We start from the raw sequence: 18,230 nt of genomic DNA, 5'->3' as shown, positions 1-18,230 counted from the left end.
ACCTCGTCCGTTCGCCTGCGCCCCCGTCTCAGCGACGCCTGCGCTAGATTCCGGCCACGGGTGCTGCAAATATGCGGTTGCCCTACCTTGTGGTCGCTGTCGTCTGTGACGTTCTGCTGTTGTCCGCTCCACGACTCGTCACCGCGTCCGAGGCCCTCTGGATCCAACCATCTGGCGAGTGGTAAGTCTGTCGTGTGCCGTCGTGTCTGCCTGCTCCCATATCACAAACTGCTGCCACTGCTGCTGCTGCTGCTTCCACGCTTTTGTTCTGACGCACATACTTCTAGGTACGGTATCGACGGGAACTGGTCGAGCTTTGGCTTCGCAGTTGGCGCTCCTGCGCAGATCGTCTACCTGACCGTTGCCACTGCCCTGTCCGAGATCTGGGTTGTCGAGACAGGTGGCTGTTCTCCAGGTTGGTGCTCTTTCCGCTCAGGGGGAGAGAGAGAATTGTCGGCGCTGGGCCCTTTTCATTAACGTGTCCCTCCAGTTCAACTATGCACCAATGCTCGAGGCGGTGTTTTTGATATCACGGCATCGCAGACATGGCGGTCCTTGGGGAGCTGGCAGCTGGCCAACTACACCGGCTGGGAAGGTAATGGGGATTACGGCCTCGAGACGCTGGCATTCGTCAACACCGTTACCCGCATTGCGACTGGTGTTGACGGAGCGTTGGTTGCCGCCATCAACGACACCGACTACTATCAGGGCTTCGTCGGCGTTGGTGTGAACCAAGGCCGGTTTGGCTCCAACTTGACCAACCCCCTCGTCTCGCAACTAGCCGAGACGTATGGGACTATTCCCAGCCACAGCTATGGCTACACGGCCGGCGCCTACTACCGCAACAGTAAGGAACAGCTTCACTTCGCTTTCCTGTTTCTTCCTTCTCCCATGCCCCTTTGAGTCCCTTGCTGACCTAAACACAAGCTGGTGGCGCCTCGAGAGGCACGGTCGGCTCTCTGACCTTTGGCGGTTATGACACACTGCGCTTTGTGCCGCATGCGACAACATTTTCGCTCGACCCGGAGAATCGGATACCCACGGTCCTGATCCGTGGCATCACGGCCCAGGTGACGTCCCTAGACAAGGCACCGAGCGGGAACTGGACGTCAACATCTCAGAAGCTATTGACAATGGACAGTTCCGTCAGGGCCATCATCGACACGTCCACGCCTTATTTATGGCTCCCTACCGAAGTCTGTGACCGATTTGCCGCTGCCCTAAACCTGACCTGGAGGGACGACTTGGGGGTCTACGTGTTTTCGGATCAAGCGGAATATGTCCGCTACCAGTCGGATACAACCCTGTCTTTCACCTTCTCCGTGTCCAGCTACGACAATAGCGATAACTTTGGACAGCCCCTTAACATGCCGGGCGTTGTCAACATAACAATCCCCCCCGCCGCCTTCGCGCAGCTGCTCCACTACCCTTTCAAGAACGTTATAAAATTTGGCGACCCCGGCGTTCCTTACTTTCCCCTAAAAAGATCCACCAAGGAAGTCAACAACAACCAGTACATCATTGGGCGTGCCTTCATGCAGGAGGCCTATCTCATCACCAACTACGATAGAGGCACCTTTTCCCTCCATCAAGCTCTATTTCCCGAGAAGGCTTCCACTACTTACTCGCTGAAGACAATCGAGAGGCCGCCAGACAGCCCTTTCCCCACCCCTACTGCCACCAACAGTACAGCTGACCCTGGGAGTGGAGGCGGCGGCTTGAATCCCGGCCAGACTGTCGGCATTGTGCTGAGCGCATTCGCGAGTGGCAGTGTCATTGGGCTTGTCTTATGGTTGTGTTGTCGCCGGAGGAAGAAGTGGAAGGGTAAGCGAGAAGAGAAGCGTGCCAAGCAGGCCGAGGAGAACAAGGCAAAAAATAACGCTACCGACGACGACGAGCCAACAAGTCCGGTCAAGCGAATGTTTTCGATCATCACAGGGAAGAAAAGGTCGAAAAAGCTGAAGTCTCCGGCCATGCACGAAGTCGATGGGACCAGCTCGCAGCCAGCCGAAGTAAGCGCTGATGTACAGCATCAGCTCTTTGAGCTTCCGGTCCCGCCTGAGCCGGTTGAGCTAGACAGCAAATATGTTGGAGACGAAGACACGGATCTGGGGATCGACAGTGTTCAGGAACTGAGCGAGTATGAGATGACGCGGCGAAAGCTCGAGAGGCATCTGCAAGGGCCTGTACCGACCTATTTACCAACGACCTGTGATGAGAAGACGGCCCAGGATGTAAGCGCCGTTGCTCACTACCGCCCCTCCGACGAACCTTCGCCGGCATCATCGCCGACGTACGCAAACACTAGCTCGCTTCCCGATTCGCTTCCGTCGCCATTAACAGTCCACCCTGATTGGGCCGCCCGTCTCTTCGACCTGCCGTCTCCTATGACTGTTGCCCCAACTTTTCACCCGCAACAGCTTGCCCCTAGTGACTCCAGCTCTAGCTCCGACCCAAGCTGTAGCTACTCGCCTGTGTCGCCTCACACACCTCAGTCTTCACAGACATTTGCGCCGTCATCCGTCACCCGTTCGGAACTGAGCAACATGTCACCCGCATCTCCTATTGGATCCATGCGGTTACCTTCTCCCACATTTCAGCGAACTCCCATCGATCCGACACGGGTTGTTGTCTGTCTAGGACCTCTGCCCGAGAATGTCCGGCTTCCTCATCACCAATCATTACCCCAGATTGTGACCCCGAACCGCCAGAGAGAGAAAAGACGGGCTTCGACCCAGCCGCCAGCCGGCTCTACACCGCCGGGCGCGGTCTCTGGGTCCCTCAAGCGGTCGCACTCTAGTGCCCGCGGCTCCAACGAGACACTGGGCAGTAATTTTACCGTGGAAGAAGAGAACCGTCTCAAGGAGGAGGAAGTAACAAGTCAGCTGAGCACGAGAGACCAGGACGATAGCGCCTTTCCTCGCAGCCCGCGCAGCATGGAGCGCATCGAAACCGGCTCGGAGCTAGTCCACGTTCCTCAAGTAGCCGAGAAGCGCTACAGCTGGGAACCGGACCAAGATAGGAGGTGACACGGGCTATCAACGCACGACACGACTACGCCTACCGCCATTCTTGATCGGAATTCTCTCCGTTGTAACCTACCAACGAAAACCACGCGAAATGTCTGACGCGATATTCTCTTCTGTTTACGTCACATATTTTTTCTCATCTCAACGTATATAAACTATGGATACAAAGGGGGCTTTCCCTTCTTTAACATAGATCACGGGGGTCTATATACTCACACCATTGTCATTTCGATGGTCTCCTTTTTTTTTCCTTTTTCTTTTTGGGACACGGCAAGCACGGGCGTTTCCAGAGCATGGGGATAATGCTTTTTCGTTTCTTTACTACTAGTGGCTGCAACAAAATGGTATGCGGCATTCCAAGGATTGGACACCAGTCGGCTGGGAAGTAGGGTTGAAATGACAAATGAAGGGGGGGGCGATTTCTAGCATATTTCTCATGTTCGCAAAACACAACAAGGCCTTCTCCTTTTTGTCTCTCTCCTATTTTACCATTTTTGGGGTTGGAATGGAACTGAATGGATGATTATATATATGGCAGTGAGCGAGCGCGAATCCCTAGCAGGAGCAGGCGATCGTAGACCAGAGAGATACCAGATCTTACTAACCTACCTTACTACCGAACTATATACTACTATTTACTATCTTGCCTACTACTGCTGCTGCTGCTGCTGCTGCTACTACTCTCTCTATATAAAATCAACGAAAACTTTCAACGTAAATATACAGTCACTAAAGAGTTAGATTAAAGGATCTTGGGTATACAGAAGGAGTTTAGTTTACAGTCTTTAACTTGACTCTCCTCCCATTCATTCATTAGATAAAGGGGTACACATGCCGTAGCGAAACTCAGAGGGAAGAAATAGGCCAAGCTTCCATTAAGCTAGGTAAACAACCTAGCTAGAGGAGCTCAACAGTTGATAATATTGCCGCCAACACTATCTGTGAATCCTTCTTCTGCGACAGGTGAATAGCGGCTTAAGCCCTTGCATACTATTAATAATGCGCTGTCAAGTCAATACATTCCCGAGGTTTCAGTAAGCTACAGAATTACCCACTGTCAAACTGAAATAACCATTTCAGCTTTCTCGGACTGTAGGAAGGCAGATAAACCACCCTAGAATTCGGGTTTCCCCTGTCAGACCCCTTATTCCCCTTAGCTAGGAATTTACCTAGGCGGTCCTTTCCCACGTCATCGCCGCTTCCCGCTCACCAAGTCTCTTGCCAGAATGTGAGGTTTTCCCTGTCGTCGAACCACTTATTGGCCTCGGCCTCGTCCCGAACTACGCCGCTAATAACCAAGGCATCGAGGAGCGCCTTTCGCACCGATGCGGGCATGCGACCAGAGTTGCCGCAGATGCAGACAATGGGTTTCTGGCGCATCAGCTCGCCGACGCGCTTGGCATTCCTTCTGATGTGATGCTGTACGTAGTTCTTGCCCGCATCCAAGTCGGGGCCCAGACCAAGCACTGCGTCCATGGCATCTGGGACGGGCCACACCGGGGGGCCGACTTCTTTCTCGAAAATCATATTCTTGTCCCGCGAAAATGCAGGATATACCTCCATGTTGGGAATCTGTTTCCACTCCTGCCAGAAGTAGTAATCGGCGGCCTCGTTTCTGCATCCAAAGAAGAGAACGGTGGGGCCAGGATTGCCGTAGAGCATTCGGTCATGAACGAGCGCCCGGATAGGCGCAATACCGGTACCTGTGGCGATAGCAATGAGTGGGCGCTTGCACCTCTGCTGGTCGGTTCCCAAGAGATTGCCCGATGGTTGCTTGAGGCTAAGAGATAGATGGGAGCCAGTGGCCAGGTGTTTAATGTATCGCGAGCAGAGACCTTGGCGCGGCTTGCGAATAATGGTCTTGTATTCCACCAAAGCCACCAGAAGCTGAATGCGGGTTTGGTAATCACCCGCGTCGTAGAGGCTTTTGCCGCCGTTGCATATGCTGAATTCTCGGCCCCGGATGACGGGGAAAAGGTCAAGGACTCTGTCATATGGTATCTTCACGCCTGGGAAATCGCAGAGGAGCTCAATGATGGTGCGACGCGGACGCGAAGTATAGTCGTAGAATTCTTGCTCGTTGCCAAGCGCTGTGAGCTCTTTCAGTCGCTCAATCTCGTTGGGTTCGCGAGTCAAATGGACTAAATACTTGATGAAGGCTCGCTTCGGGATCGACGTAATGTCCAAGTTGTTCAGCAACAGCTTTCGGAGCGTTGCGCAGGCGCCATCGAAGTAGAGGTGTTTCGGATAAGACGATTTCCGCTGATTAGTGTTCAGGTCAATAATATGATCCGCAACCTGCTCCCAGCCCATCATGGTAATCAACTCCTGGACGTCTTTTGGAAAATTTTTGGGGTAGACTATGAGAGTACAGCCGGCACTGCATTCCGCGAACAGTTCCTTATCGCATTGAACGTCAAATGTAAGAAGTCGGACATCCTGCCAGTGCCCTACAGGCGTGACCCTGCGGTTTGCTACTAGCGTGCCTATCGAAGAATTGGGAATCGAGAGCAAATCCTCGTAAGGGCTTTGCTGGAAGACGGGCTTTGGTGAGAGTAGGCGGTACTTTTCTGGATAGTCCGTGATGATGTTGTCCTTATCTAGACAGTCTGCCCGACGGCTAGTCTGTTGCTCCCACAAGTCGTCTTCACGGGCTATGACGGCCGGAAAGGACGTTAGCAGCCGGTCTCGATCCTTGGCCAGCTGTTCGGCAGTGGATCTGGGAAGGTCGGTGTGGGTGAGGACTGCGCTCTTTGTTCTGGAGGCGAGGAATACGCGCTCGTCTTCGGTTAATAATGCTTGCGAGGCTGTATCGACGCTGACAGAGTGGTCTGCAGGGTCGGCCATGGTTGGTGCTAGCTCGAGGGTGTATTTTGGAGGTGGTTGAGCGTCATCCGGGATGGGCTCGACGCCGTCGGGAAGAGGATAGCCGGCAAACAATGCTGACTTTAGCTCTTGGTGCCAGGGAAGGTAGGCGCTGTCGATGCTAGAAACCCGAAGTAGAACGTCAGACCGAAGGAAAGTCAAATCAAGGGACGCGATCCAAGGCGTGGGCCGCACGTGGGAATTGGAGTGGAAGCGCGTGAGGTGAGAACAAGGAAAATGAGCGACGAGGAAGAGCCGGGGGAGGCACCAAGTCAGCTAGTCACCTGTGACTGACGGGCGTCAAGGCGCGCGCAGTGGCAGTCAGGCTCTCTGCACACTAGGTATACACCGCGCAGAGAGAAGAGAAAGAAAAAACTTGGAAGAGAAGGCACGGGTCGGTGGCCCTTACCCGTTCTCGTGTCGCTCGTCTCCTTCACCCGCCCTGACAAATTCGGATGCTCCAAGCTGCAGGAGTCGCACTCGCAACTTTCTCGCAGCCCAGTTAAACCTGTTGTCAGCAAGTTAGTCGCGTCTGCTGTTGTTCTGCCGACACGCAGTTTAGATAAACCAAGACACGCATGCGTGGGTGAGGCAACCTACTTGGGATAAGAACTATCGCCGAGCCCAAATATGGCAAACTTCAAAGCACCTAGGCAGTTTGTCCCGCTGAGTTTTTCCCGCCTCAGATTCCTCCAAAACTTTGCTGTGTTCTTCGGCATGTCCCCCTGGCCAGTTGTCGAAGTGACAAAGATGGCAAGCGAAGATTGCAGAAGATCACTCTGCAGGTCGGAAAAGATAAAAATGTTATCTTGTGGGCACAGAGGAAAGCCTGTCAAGCTTGTGAAATCCGGTCTGATGGGGAGGGGCAACATACCAGCTTGAAGCTGTCCATATCGTCCACTGCGACTTGGAAATGTAGCCTCTCGGCCATCTGGCTGAGCTCTATTGCAATGTCCTCACCGTTCCCAGTCTCGGAGCCATATAAAACAGTTATGCGTCTGCCCTCGATGAAGACGGGCTGGGCAATCTGCCCCGTATTCGGTGTCGCCGCCATTTCTCCTTCTCACTTTGACTAGGTGCAAATCGTCCTTGACATCTAATATCCCAAATACACAAGAAGGTGATGATGAACCCGCGATATGTGAAAAGAGACTGGGGAGGTACCTAATGTGGAGTATATCAGACGGATCTACTCCGTAAACTTGCAAACTATGGAAGTCACCTTATCTCCGTGGGCCCGTTGCGTAGCGCTGACGGCCGTCAAGTCTGCTTCTGATTCTCTACCCGTTCCCGATTTCCCCTTCTTTTCTAGGGTTCTCAGCAATTTTCGTGGGTCTGGGGAAGGTTTAATTCTGGAGCGAGATGCTTGCAAAATCCAGACAGACTCTGAGGAAGCTAGGTTGGTTTCTGGGATACTGCGGGAGCATCCCACGAATCTGCCCCGACATCGGCCCTCAGGCTTGTTTCTCTTCCAGAGACGATGCAGGGAATTGTCTAACTCAAAATCTGCCCGCACGTGTCATTCGCTGCAAGACGCAAGTAGCCTTTGTTGGAGCTATCAAAGATTCGTGGCCCTTACTTTGACCCAGTAGGTTTACAACTGACGTTCGATGGTTGTTAGGTTTCTGATGGGCTGTGGTTGATCGAGCTGCCTGGCCCCACACTTATCACATGCGCCAGCAGCTGCATATGCCGAGAGCTCACGGCTGGCACCGGCCCGCCAAGATCTTAACAGTTGCCAGATCGAATGCCCTCAGGGAAGAACAACGGGGGAATAAGGCTGTGTGAGAGTAAATATAAAATCGATCCCGATGATGTTAGGTATTTTTTTTTCTCTCGCTAGACATGGCCTTTTTACAATGAGTTCGGCTTACTGGGAATTCCTCATGCACAAAGGCCTTGAGACTATCAAAGAGGTGTATCGTTCCTGGGTGAGGTATCCTTTGCTTATTTCAGCTATCCCTTGATATTCAACAGGTCCCTTCATGCTTTAAAATCTGCAGTAGGCTCATGTCAACGGTGGATTCTCTCAAGACTCTTAGCGGCACTCAAATGCTGTTTCTAATTACTAAACTACCCAGGCCTAGGACACTTGCATGAATCAGATCCAAGTCTAGCTTACACCAAAGATTGCGTGGCTATCCTCTTGAGGATACATCGGTTGTGCCGAGAAACATGTTCAGTGAGACATTAGACCGTTTCTTAGTTGAGAATAATCACTTCCTGTCTTCTGTTGAAACAAACCCAAACAACACCCTCAAGGCTATCTGAAACAGTTGCATGACATCAAACAAGACCAGTCTGTGAACGGTTGTGTTTCTTTTCATTTCTGAAAATATGTTTCTGAGCGTTCACATATTTCGAACAAACCGCCTCATTAACTTCGAGCGACCAAAGCAAACATGGGGTTGAGAAACCTGGTAAACAATCAAAGCACCACGAACCTGTGCCGCGTTTGATTGCTGACTGCTTCCCAGCGGAAAATGGAAATTAGGTCTAAGGATCTGAGGGATCCAGCATATCCAAACATTTAGCCAGACAAGCACTACTGATTAAGCAGCTTCTCATGTTGCCCGCCATATCGTTGTCCCGCAATGGGTAGTGTGTCCATGATCGTCTGGAGTTCTTCGAGATCTCCTTTGCTCAGCGAGACTTCCTTGCAGTTTTCGATGACCCTTTCGGCCCTGATTGAACCGGGGATAGGGATTGTGCCATGGCTGCGCACCCAAGCAATCGCTACCTGGGCAACCGTCACTCCCTTGCGTTTTGCGACCGCCTCCACTGCCTCGGCGAGCTTGTAGTTCTGGTCGAAGACTTCGGGCTGGAACCTTGGTAGCCTGCGGCGCATATCATTTGCTGGGAGATTCTCGAGCTTGGTGAGCTCCCCTGTAAGCCACCCGCGAGCGACGGGGCCGTATGCCACGATGGCAATGCCAACTATCAAAAAAGACATTATAAGACTTGCGATTATTGAATGAATAAAATGAGAAAAGAGGAGGAAAGTCAGAACATACGCTCATGGCACGTATCTACCACGCCGTTGGTTAGCGGGTCTGGGGTAAAGAGACTCAGCTCAATCTCGACAGCGGCTATGGGATGCACGGCGTGGGCACGTCGGATCGTATTGGCGTTGGCCTCGCTGACGCCTATGGCGCCAATCTTGCCCTCCTTGACAAGCTCGGCCAGGGCCTGAATAGAGATCTCGATGGGAACAGTGGGATCGACGCGCGCGCATTCAAAGATATCGATCTTCTTGACGCCGTCCAAGATCCCGACCGCCTCCTCGACCGATGCACGGATTGCCTCTGGGCTGCAGTCAGGTTGGTATGTGGTGCGGTCGAAGGCGCCCTTGATGCTCAAGACGACCTTGCTGGCGTCCTCTGGGTAGGTGTCGAAGTAGTACTTGAGTAAGTGCAGCGAGTTGGCCTCAGCGGTGCCATAATGCAGGCCCTGCCGGATAGTTAGCACGGAGCCAGCACGAAACAGAGGGAAACCACCGCTCGACACGGCATAACTAAGACTGTTGCTTCTAGAGAGATGAACTCACTCCATTCCAGAAGTTTGCACCCTGGTCGAGGGCGGCTTTCATAACCACCGCGGCGTCAATATACTCGCTTCGTGCCCAAGGACGGGTAAAACCTTGGGAACATGGCGTCAGTTTGTGGTTAATTCGTTCTGAGCAAGCAGTAAATACACACTAAGAAGGCCCAACCCAGTTGAGCCTACGCTCAAGCCGGCGATGCTGTTAGGTGCGGCGTGTTGGCCCATGGTTATCGAATCACAGGAGTGGTACGGATATGTATATAGAGTATAGACAAGAGGCGATAGGTGGTCTGACCAAAACCTGTACTATGTATCTTGGTGCATGATTTCGACGTGGAAACTGGCTCATTAATAGTTATTCAGGTGACTTGAGCTGTCTTAACTTGAAACACACATGCAGTACATGATCTGTTGGTGAAGGTACCTTGGTAGGTAAGGTAAATAAAGTGATAGATACGCGGGTGGACCTAACGCAGTTAACACCTTAAGTCCACCCAGTCTCACAACACGGGATTCCGCCGATGCTCATAACGTGCTCGACTGTCTCGGTGATATCGAGGAATGCGTCGGTGATGTTAAATATTTCCGCACTATTAGGTACCTATGCAGAATACAAATCAGGGAAGGGCCCGGGGAACGGACAACATCGGGGACCCGGATCTCAAAAGTCCGGAGATAAGAGCTGAGTGAGCCCTAACACCCTCTCATACCATCCAGAATACGTACCTGACCTATGCATACGGCTTTATTTTATGCTGTCCAGAACTGGTCGCATTGTAGCGAGCTCAAGCCGTGGAAAGAAAGCAGATCTGAGAGAGAGAGGAGGGCCATCTGAACTGCTGAAGACCTGCCAAAGATGGCAAAGACCGCACCTTGGCATTCGCCAGTGAAGCTGCCTGCCAATCAATTCTCTGACTCTTGAAGGTGGATACCGTAATGGAGATCTTGGGGTGCATTCTGTTGCTGCTAGCTGGTGGCGGTCTTGCACCGGTTTGTGGGAGACTCGGTGGCCGTACCTTAAATAATTGAGACTGTCGATCGACTTTCTCAGAGCTGCCCTCGAGGTAGAGAAGAGCGATCAGAGAACCTGCGATCCCAAAGTACCCACTCGTCGAGTATGGGCGAGCACTTTCGTGGCTAATTGATGTGCGTGTCTGCGGCCTTTGTACCTGGATGTCGGTGAGGTACGAAGTATACACATCAGGTATCAGTATTCGTGTATTCTATATGGGTCGCTATATGTATGGAGTACTCTGCATACAACGGGCGTCGCATTAGACGCGACCCGAAACCTTTGCAGATGTTGCTCTTTGTACGTAGAGCGCAGGCCGTGGAAGTCTGGAAGCCAAAAAATTGGGAATTTAAGGTTATGTAACCGAGAAGCTTAGCGGGTCCCGCTAAACCTTTGGAGGAGGGAATTGGTGCCTACTCTCCATCCATTTAAGCTGAGCATGCACTCCACACGCACAGTATATAAGGACAAAAGCAAGATGCCGACGTAATGGGCCATGGCAGGCGTAACCTGGCGATCGGTAATTATCAGAGGTCGAAGATAAATTATTGGCACTGAAAAGCTTTCGAATGCATTTTTGTGAACCCAACTTGCGTATCAACCTCAAACCTAGCTCTCCGTCCCTCAATAGCTTGCATCTCCAGGAATCCGGTTGGCATCAAGCGGATCTTGAGGATCGACCGGCAGCCGGGAGGGCTAATGGTGTGTCTCAGCCGCAGCAGCCTTATGCGGCTGATGCGAGTACCATTTGGAAGCTCGCCTGCACACCCTAGCCTGGAGCTGTTGGAGCTTCTTATGACCATGTCCATGATGGATTTCTAGATCAGTAGGGAATGGGCTTCACAGAGACGTTTGTCGAGAGAGAGCTTGCCCCTTGTTTGATAGATAGCCGAGCCAGGTCCCCAAATTGCTGGCCTCACAAACGCAGCAGGTTGCAGATAAGGACGCCTGACGTTAGCCCGATCAAAAAGAGCTTGAATCGCTATCGTAGTCGGCGTGACAAGACGCGTAAGATTTGCAGCACTTTAACACGGCACTTTAACACAAGGTCACATTCGCATCTGCGAAAAGCCCACCCTGCCTGTCGTCTGATTAGTCACGGCCGAACAAACACATGATCTCCCGAAAATGACTCCTCTACTATTGTTCTGTTTGCCCATGACCGCTTCTATTGGGGACCTGCATTACCTTAGATATAGTCTTGCTGCATCTGGCCATTTTCCAGAGGTACCTTAGCTTTTCCACCTACCACCCTGGAAGGCACACTTAAGGCAGGAAAGTACTATTTTGCGCCGCATCCACACATCAAGAGAGATAAAGCCAAAAACGCCTTCCCAGCCGTTGCCCAAAAGGACAAAAGCGGAATAGGAAAACCTTGACTATCGCCTCTACTAGAACGAGTGGCGGCGGGCAATATTTCAGCAAGTGCGAGCCAGGCACAAACCTGTCCCTTCTCTTCTTTTTTGATCCGTCCTCAACCCCAGGCAATTCTGAACCACAAGCACGACCACCAACCAACCCACAGAAAAAATTGGACGGCAAGACCAACCGCGAACAGTCGGAGAGTGGTGAAATTGTTTCGCCCGGCCCATACTCACTTTTTACGAAGTTCGCAATTTGGAATTCCGTACCTAGCTACCTAGTAGGTAAGACATCTGACCTTGGCGATTTATTATCATCACTCGCTCAAAACTTCCGGAAGCCAGCTCCTTGGAAATTCCACTTGCCATTTTTTGTGGGGCGAAGTGCTTTGGTGCACGCCCCTGCCGCACGACTGCACCTCCCCTGCCACACAGACCCTTGTTGAGGCAACGGTACGTACCCTGCCGCCACTCCTTCCTTTCGCTTAATCCCCGAACACTAGCAAAAAAAAATATTTGAATTTTGAGCGCGCGTCGACTCACATCTTCCTTTCCCCTTTCCACGTCAAACCATCAAAGATCGATCCAGAAGCTTGCTCAATCCACGACCAACATTCTCTTCTAGACCACTAGGGCACCAAGCTACCCTTCACTCCCCCTCCACCAGAGTTCAACCTGCTCGTTCGTGAACGTCGGCTCCGCTTCTTTCGGTCGCCCACTCGCTTCTCGACGAGCCCCCAAACCCACGTCACCCCATCCATCAATTTGCGCATCTACTCCATCAAACACCTTCACGATGTCTGCCATCGCTGAGAAAGTTGCGGATGTCGCCGCCAACGCCGTAAATGACGTTACCAATGCTCTGGCAAACACCTCAATTACTGCAAAGTCCACCGATGACAAGTCTGCTGGCAACGACGCTGTCCTTGCCAGCGCCGCCGAAGGCCGCCGCCTGTACATCGGAAATCTGGCTTACGCGACAACTGAGGGGGAGTTGAAAGACTTCTTCAAGGGATACCTTGTGTAAGTGATCTTCCTTTTTTATTATTATTATCGCGTCGTCGACCCTGTCAAGCTCGCGTCATACCATGCTGCGACGCCATCAACACCGCAAATACTTCGTATCTCAAGGCAACTGCCACCTTCATTCCACTATGCCACCTCTCGTTGTTTGCCGTTTGTCACGATTCACTATCTACCGCTTCTTGCTTCCACATACCCGATTGCTTTATCCTTATTTTCCTTCTCCATCTCCCTCCATTCAAATCTTGTTCGCTATTCGTCGTCGCGTCTTTTGGCATCTCTAACATCGTCTATCACTTCAGCGAGTCTGTTTCAATCCCAAAAAACCCTCGCACCGACCGACCCGTCGGCTATGCATTCGTCGACCTCTCGACTCCCACTGAGGCTGAGCGAGCAATCGCTGAGCTCTCCGGCAAGGAGGTTCTCGAACGCAAGGTTTCCGTCCAGCTTGCTCGCAAGCCGGAGCCTAACGAGAAGGCCGAGGGTGCTAACGGCGAGGGTGTCAATCCCGATGGCACTCGTCGACGCCAGTCTACTCGTGGTCGTGGCCGTGCTGGCCGTGGCCGCGGCGGACGTGCTCGTGGTGGCCGTGGCAGTGGCGTAAGTAAACCTCTTCCATACTTGATACTCGTTTCTAACACGAGAAATAGGATGAGAAGAACGACGAAGGCGCTTCTGCTTCGGAGACCGCTGGCGGAGCCACCGATGCTCCGGCCAATGACGAGGTTCATGCCCTGAAGGACATCACGAACGAATCTCAGACTGACAAGTCTGGCAAGCCCCAGGCTCGCCCTGCCCGCGAGCGCCGGGAACGTGGACCCCCGGCTGACGGTATCCCATCTAAGACCAAGGTCATGGTTGCGAACCTGCCGTATGACCTAACCGAGGAAAAGGTTAGCAAACCTTGTTAAAAGCAGACCGCATGAGACTAAAAGCTAACCCCCGCCGAAGCTGAAGGAACTCTTCGTTGAGTACCAACCCTCATCCGCGAAGATTGCTCTGCGACCCATCCCTCGCTTTATGATCAAGAAGCTGCAAGCCCGGGGTGAGGCTCGCAAGGGACGTGGTTTCGGTTTCGTGACGCTGGCGTCGGAGGAGCTGCAGCAGAAGGCTGTGGCGGAGATGAACGCGAAGATCATCGAGGGACGGGAGATCGCTGTCAAGGTCGCCATTGACAGCCCCGACAAGACGGACGAGGAGGCCAATGCCCCTGAGGGTGAGGTAACCCACGAAGCCGAACAAGCTGCTGAGGCGCCTGCAACTGTCAGCGCCTAAACACTTGGTTTTTGACGAACATGCAAACGTCAATGGAGATGCGGGTCATACGCCACTTCTATTCGACATCATTCTGTTCGTATGTATTACTCTTTGGCGCGTGTTTCCCCCTCATGATTTAGCATGGATTGGACGACTTTTTTCATTATCCACCACGTCGGCCGCAAAGCCGTAAGGAGCGCCGGATGTGGCGTCCTGGATTTTGCACAGGTCTCTTAGAAGGCCCTGTGCAGCTAGAGGCCAGGAATCTTTATCTCGGGTGCTTTTAACAGCAATATCCCTTAATCTCTTCACGACTTTCACCCTTCGCTTTTGTAGTTGATAACCATCTTCTTTACCTCTTTTCGCTTGCATTCTTCGGGGTGTACACTAGTTCGTCGCCGGAGATGGGGTCTGGGGGGGGATAGGAAAAGTTGTCTCTGCAGATACATCACAATGAGCGTTATGCTTTGAGAAGCCCGCTGTCTATTCCCGTCTTGTGATGTGCTGTGATTTTTGTTGTCCAACCTGTTGTGAGCTTATGTTTCCAGTTTGCCCGCTAGGAATATTAGTCGAAATATCCGTATGCCTGAGGCAAGTCAGGTTTCACTTGGCCTTGGCGGTAAGATCGGAAAGGCTACCAGCACAAGAGGCGGCTGTTAGCGATGCAACAGACTTGTTCTGGGATGTCCCCTTCTAGGCCCGGGGGGACCCATTGGACCTGGATAAGCCCCGCCTAGGATTTTGCCGACCACTCGCACTTCCACCAGTTGCCCTGGATTCTACCTCTAGCAAACATAAAAACGTAAAAGACCAGGAACGCAAGGTACAGAATCAAGAAGCCAGTCTACGGCTCTTCACGAACCCCTCATTTGCCTAGTATTCTAGGCTGTCGGCGAAGCAATCCACTTGCTTCCAGACGGCACACGCCTCAGTCGACAGGCCTTCTCTCCCTTCCCCCTTGGACGGACTCAACGGCCCAGCGGCAACTGTATCTAACAATGGCCTCTAAAGCGATGTGGGAAGTAGATCCCGAGACAAGGTCTAAGGTAAGTGGTGCGATACGTATGGCCTCGTCGCTGGCGCTATTTGCCATGCCCCAATGTATGGTCGCTGCATCAGAGGCTAATTGCGACGTTGTCGCCTCTAGCTCGTCGCAATACAGAAGGAATCGAAGAACAGCATCTGCTGCGACTGCGGCGCACCGAGTCCACAATGGGCATCCCCGAAATTCGGCATTTTCATCTGCCTCTCGTGCGCTGGCGTCCATCGCGGCCTGGGGGTGCACATCTCGTTCGTGCGGTCCATCTCCATGGACGCCTTCAAAGCGGCTGAACTCGAGCGTATGCGGCTGGGCGGCAACGAGAACTGGCAATCGTTCTTTGAGAACCATCCCGATATCAAAATGCGCGGCCTGAGCTGGGACGACGCAACCATCGCGGAGCGCTACAGCGGCGAGGCCGGGGAGGAATGGAAAGAGCGGCTAAGCGCCCAGGTGGAGGGCCGCGAATACGTGCCTGGCGCCGAGAAGAGTCCCGTCTCCACCAGCCCGTCACCAGGGCCTTACTACACTGCGCCGACCCGGAGCGGGCCGAGATCGAACCCGTCCTTGGAGGACAGCAGGACGTCCAGCCCGGTCCCAGGCAAGATCAAGGTAGACGATAAATTCTTCAATAAACTTGGCGCAGAGAATGCCAACAGGCCCGACTATTTGCCGCCCAATCAAGGCGGCAAGTTTACCGGCTTTGGTAATACGCCAGTGCCGCAGAAGAAGGAGGACCAGGCGCTCCCCGGCCTCGACGAACTTCAGAAGGACCCCGTAGCTGCTCTGAGTAAGGGGTTCGGATGGTTCACATCTACGGTGACTAAGACGGCCAAGACGGTTAACGATGGCTTTATCCAACCGACGGCCAAGCAGGTACTATTTTCCCGCCCCTATCAACTACTTGGCCTCGACGCTACTTTGGAACTCCTACTGACCTGTTACTGGTGTGTTTACATAGATATCCGACTCTGAATTTGCAGCCCAAGCTCGGACAGCAGCAGGCCAAGTGGCCAAGACGGCGCAAGCAGGAGCCAAGAGCGCACAGGAAGGCATCTCTCGGTTTGTCGAGGGCCCTTCAGCGGGCGGCTACAGACAAGTTCCATTGGACGAGAGCAAGAGGTCGTTCTGGGACGAGTTCGCCAGCAAGGCAGACCAGCGGAAGGTGGGCAGCAGCTCAATAGGCACGTCGGCCATGGGAAAGGGGGCCACGGGCGGCCCAGGTCCTTCAAAAACCACCAAGGACGAGTGGGATGACTGGTGAAGGACTGAGAGGTCAACATTGTGGTGTAGTTGTTAGGAACAGGGGTTGAAGAGAGGGCAAGGGGTGTGGTCTCTGGCGGGTGTCACATGCGCGCGCTCTATTGGCCGTCTGGGCAGATTCTAGTGCAGAGATGGAGAGACGATGAGCTGCAGAACAGTGCAAAGCGAGGTCTGGATCGGGTATCAGTGTTGGTAGGTAGGATAATATAGACGAGGCGATGCGCTATCTAATTTAGCCCTTACTTCTAAATAAAAAAAATTCATTTATATAAGATGTACGACTGATCGATCATGTGCGGACATTCGCGACTTGGTGAGAGATATCCGTACCCTAGTTATTACGGGGAATACAACAATTCCTAGGGTTAGGGTCACGCTTGGCCGAGGCTGGCATCGGCACTAGGGAGCGGCCCCCGGCTGAGGCGGGCCTGCCGGACTGATCGCAAAGTCGACTCGTTTGTCATGGAATGAATGAATGATTTGCGACGCTGATAGCCTGCCTGCCAACCCTGAGCGCACGACCAGCCATTGAGACCCGAGAGCCCCAAATATACGCCATGTCAGCCCTACGGATACTGGTGCCCGTGAAGCGGGTAATCGACTATGCGGTGAGTGTGCAGCAGCAGCAGCCAACAGGGCAGAAGAGAGCCGATGGGAATGGGAATTTGGATGGAAACGGGAACGGGCAACAAGCACAAGGAACGCCAGCTCACGCACGCGCACGCAGGTCAAGCCCCGAGTCAACAAGGCCCAGACGGGTGTCGAGACGGCCGGCGTCAAGCACAGCATGAACCCCTTCGACGAGCTGTCGGTCGAGGAGAGCGTGCGCATCCGCGAGAAGCGATCGGCCCCCGGCGGCGTCCAGGACATCTGCGTCATCAGCGCCGGCCCGACCAAAGCCCAGGACATTCTGCGCACCGCCATGGCCATGGGCGCCGACCGTGCCATCCACGTCGAGGTCAAGGAGGGTGAGGACCTCGAGCCCCTAAGCGTCGCCAAGCTGCTCAAGGCCGCCGTCGAGCAGCACAAGAGCAACCTCGTCATCCTCGGCAAGCAGAGCATCGACGACGACGCCAACCAGACGGGCCAGATGCTCGCCGGCCTGCTGGGCTGGCCCCAGGCCACCCAGGCTAGCAAGGTCGAGTTCGGCGAGAACGACTCAGTCAGCGTCACCCGCGAAGTCGACGGCGGCGCCGAGACCCTCAAGGCCAAGCTGCCCATGATCATCACGACGGACCTGCGTCTCAACGAGCCCAGATACGCCAGCCTCCCCAACATCATGAAGGCCAAGAAGAAGCCGCTAGAGAAGAAGACGCTCGCAGACTTTGGAATCACAAGCGAGAGGCGGCTGAAAGTGCTCAAGGTCACAGGTGAGTTTAAGTCGTCTCTTGCTCTCTTGCGCCGACAGTGACAAATAACTATCAATGACTTTACCTTTTTACTGGAAACTGCAGAAACTCGTGGTTTTCAATTGCCTGCCCCATCATACAAGGTCCCCCACCCACTCACCCCCATCCTATCACCCCCAAGTGGCGGGCCCATGAGAGCGGGGGGGAGGTAAGCTGAGCAATGGACTAACATGTTTGCTTTAGAACCACCACCGAGGCAAGGCGGAGGCAAGGTCGAGAATGTGGATGGGCTAATTGCAAAGCTCAAGGAACTTGGCGCTCTCTAGGGTCTGCATGTCTGTTATATAATGTTGGTGCTTAACTATGTTGTTATTACTATCTTGGCAGTAGACGGCCTGGTTATTTATATCTCGATTCTCCTTATAAGCTGCATCGACCTACCCAGAACCTAGCGAAGCACGATTCCGGTTCTCGGGGGCTCGAGTCTGG

At 53.2% G+C, this 18,230-nt stretch overlaps 6 protein-coding genes across 6 annotated transcripts; 4 read left to right on the top strand and 2 right to left on the bottom strand.

Annotated features, from left to right (window-relative positions):
• Nucleotides 1-71: 71 nt before the first annotated feature.
• On the top strand, nucleotides 72-3,029 carry B0T26DRAFT_673853 (aspartic peptidase domain-containing protein; the record flags this gene model as incomplete). The annotated part of the gene is made up of 4 exons (XM_060439645.1): nucleotides 72-181; nucleotides 288-415; nucleotides 491-847; nucleotides 928-3,029. The coding sequence occupies 4 exons, from the start codon at nucleotides 72-74 to the stop codon at nucleotides 3,027-3,029; spliced, it is 2,697 nt and encodes an 898-aa protein (XP_060298029.1).
• A 1,206-nt stretch (nucleotides 3,030-4,235) lies between these two features.
• Nucleotides 4,236-6,948, bottom strand: B0T26DRAFT_643769 (uncharacterized protein; the record flags this gene model as incomplete). Its single annotated transcript, XM_060437569.1, has 4 exons — nucleotides 4,236-6,015; nucleotides 6,304-6,402; nucleotides 6,495-6,673; nucleotides 6,769-6,948. The coding sequence occupies 4 exons, from the start codon at nucleotides 6,946-6,948 to the stop codon at nucleotides 4,236-4,238; spliced, it is 2,238 nt and encodes a 745-aa protein (XP_060298028.1).
• Nucleotides 6,949-8,439: 1,491 nt separating this feature from the next.
• Nucleotides 8,440-9,662, bottom strand: B0T26DRAFT_739411 (NADP-dependent oxidoreductase domain-containing protein; the record flags this gene model as incomplete). Its single annotated transcript, XM_060443709.1, has 4 exons — nucleotides 8,440-8,831; nucleotides 8,909-9,344; nucleotides 9,442-9,533; nucleotides 9,593-9,662. 4 exons carry the CDS (start codon nucleotides 9,660-9,662, stop codon nucleotides 8,440-8,442), a joined length of 990 nt encoding a protein of 329 aa, XP_060298027.1.
• Nucleotides 9,663-12,606: 2,944 nt separating this feature from the next.
• Nucleotides 12,607-14,108, top strand: B0T26DRAFT_643618 (uncharacterized protein; the record flags this gene model as incomplete). The annotated part of the gene is made up of 4 exons (XM_060437554.1): nucleotides 12,607-12,833; nucleotides 13,136-13,428; nucleotides 13,503-13,726; nucleotides 13,785-14,108. 4 exons carry the CDS (start codon nucleotides 12,607-12,609, stop codon nucleotides 14,106-14,108), a joined length of 1,068 nt encoding a protein of 355 aa, XP_060298026.1.
• Nucleotides 14,109-14,698: 590 nt separating this feature from the next.
• Nucleotides 14,699-16,670, top strand: B0T26DRAFT_701333 (uncharacterized protein). The gene is made up of 3 exons (XM_060441592.1): nucleotides 14,699-15,136; nucleotides 15,238-16,005; nucleotides 16,091-16,670. Exons 1-3 carry the CDS (start codon nucleotides 15,089-15,091, stop codon nucleotides 16,391-16,393), a joined length of 1,119 nt encoding a protein of 372 aa, XP_060298025.1. The 5' UTR covers nucleotides 14,699-15,088; the 3' UTR covers nucleotides 16,394-16,670.
• A 279-nt stretch (nucleotides 16,671-16,949) lies between these two features.
• Nucleotides 16,950-18,067, top strand: B0T26DRAFT_643772 (uncharacterized protein; the record flags this gene model as incomplete). Its single annotated transcript, XM_060437572.1, has 3 exons — nucleotides 16,950-17,000; nucleotides 17,120-17,762; nucleotides 17,985-18,067. The coding sequence occupies 3 exons, from the start codon at nucleotides 16,950-16,952 to the stop codon at nucleotides 18,065-18,067; spliced, it is 777 nt and encodes a 258-aa protein (XP_060298024.1).
• Between the last annotated feature and the right edge of the window lie 163 nt (nucleotides 18,068-18,230).

The sequence above is a fragment of the Lasiosphaeria miniovina genome (genome assembly GCF_030549165.1).
Source record: "Lasiosphaeria miniovina strain SMH2392-1A chromosome Unknown B0T26scaffold_3, whole genome shotgun sequence".
Classification (NCBI taxonomy): Eukaryota; Fungi; Ascomycota; class Sordariomycetes; order Sordariales; family Lasiosphaeriaceae; genus Lasiosphaeria; species Lasiosphaeria miniovina.
Note: the sequence above shows the minus strand (reverse complement) of the source record. Positions and strands in the feature narration are given on the sequence as shown.

Coding starts and splice junctions, on each gene's coding strand:
- B0T26DRAFT_701333 (XM_060441592.1), top strand. CDS start 15,089: ATGGCCTCTAAAGCGATGTGGGAAGTAGATCCCGAGACAAGGTCTAAG. Junction 15,137..15,237: donor ATCCCGAGACAAGGTCTAAG/GTAAGTGGTGCG, acceptor TGTCGCCTCTAG/CTCGTCGCAATACAGAAGGA. Junction 16,006..16,090: donor TCCAACCGACGGCCAAGCAG/GTACTATTTTCC, acceptor GTGTTTACATAG/ATATCCGACTCTGAATTTGC.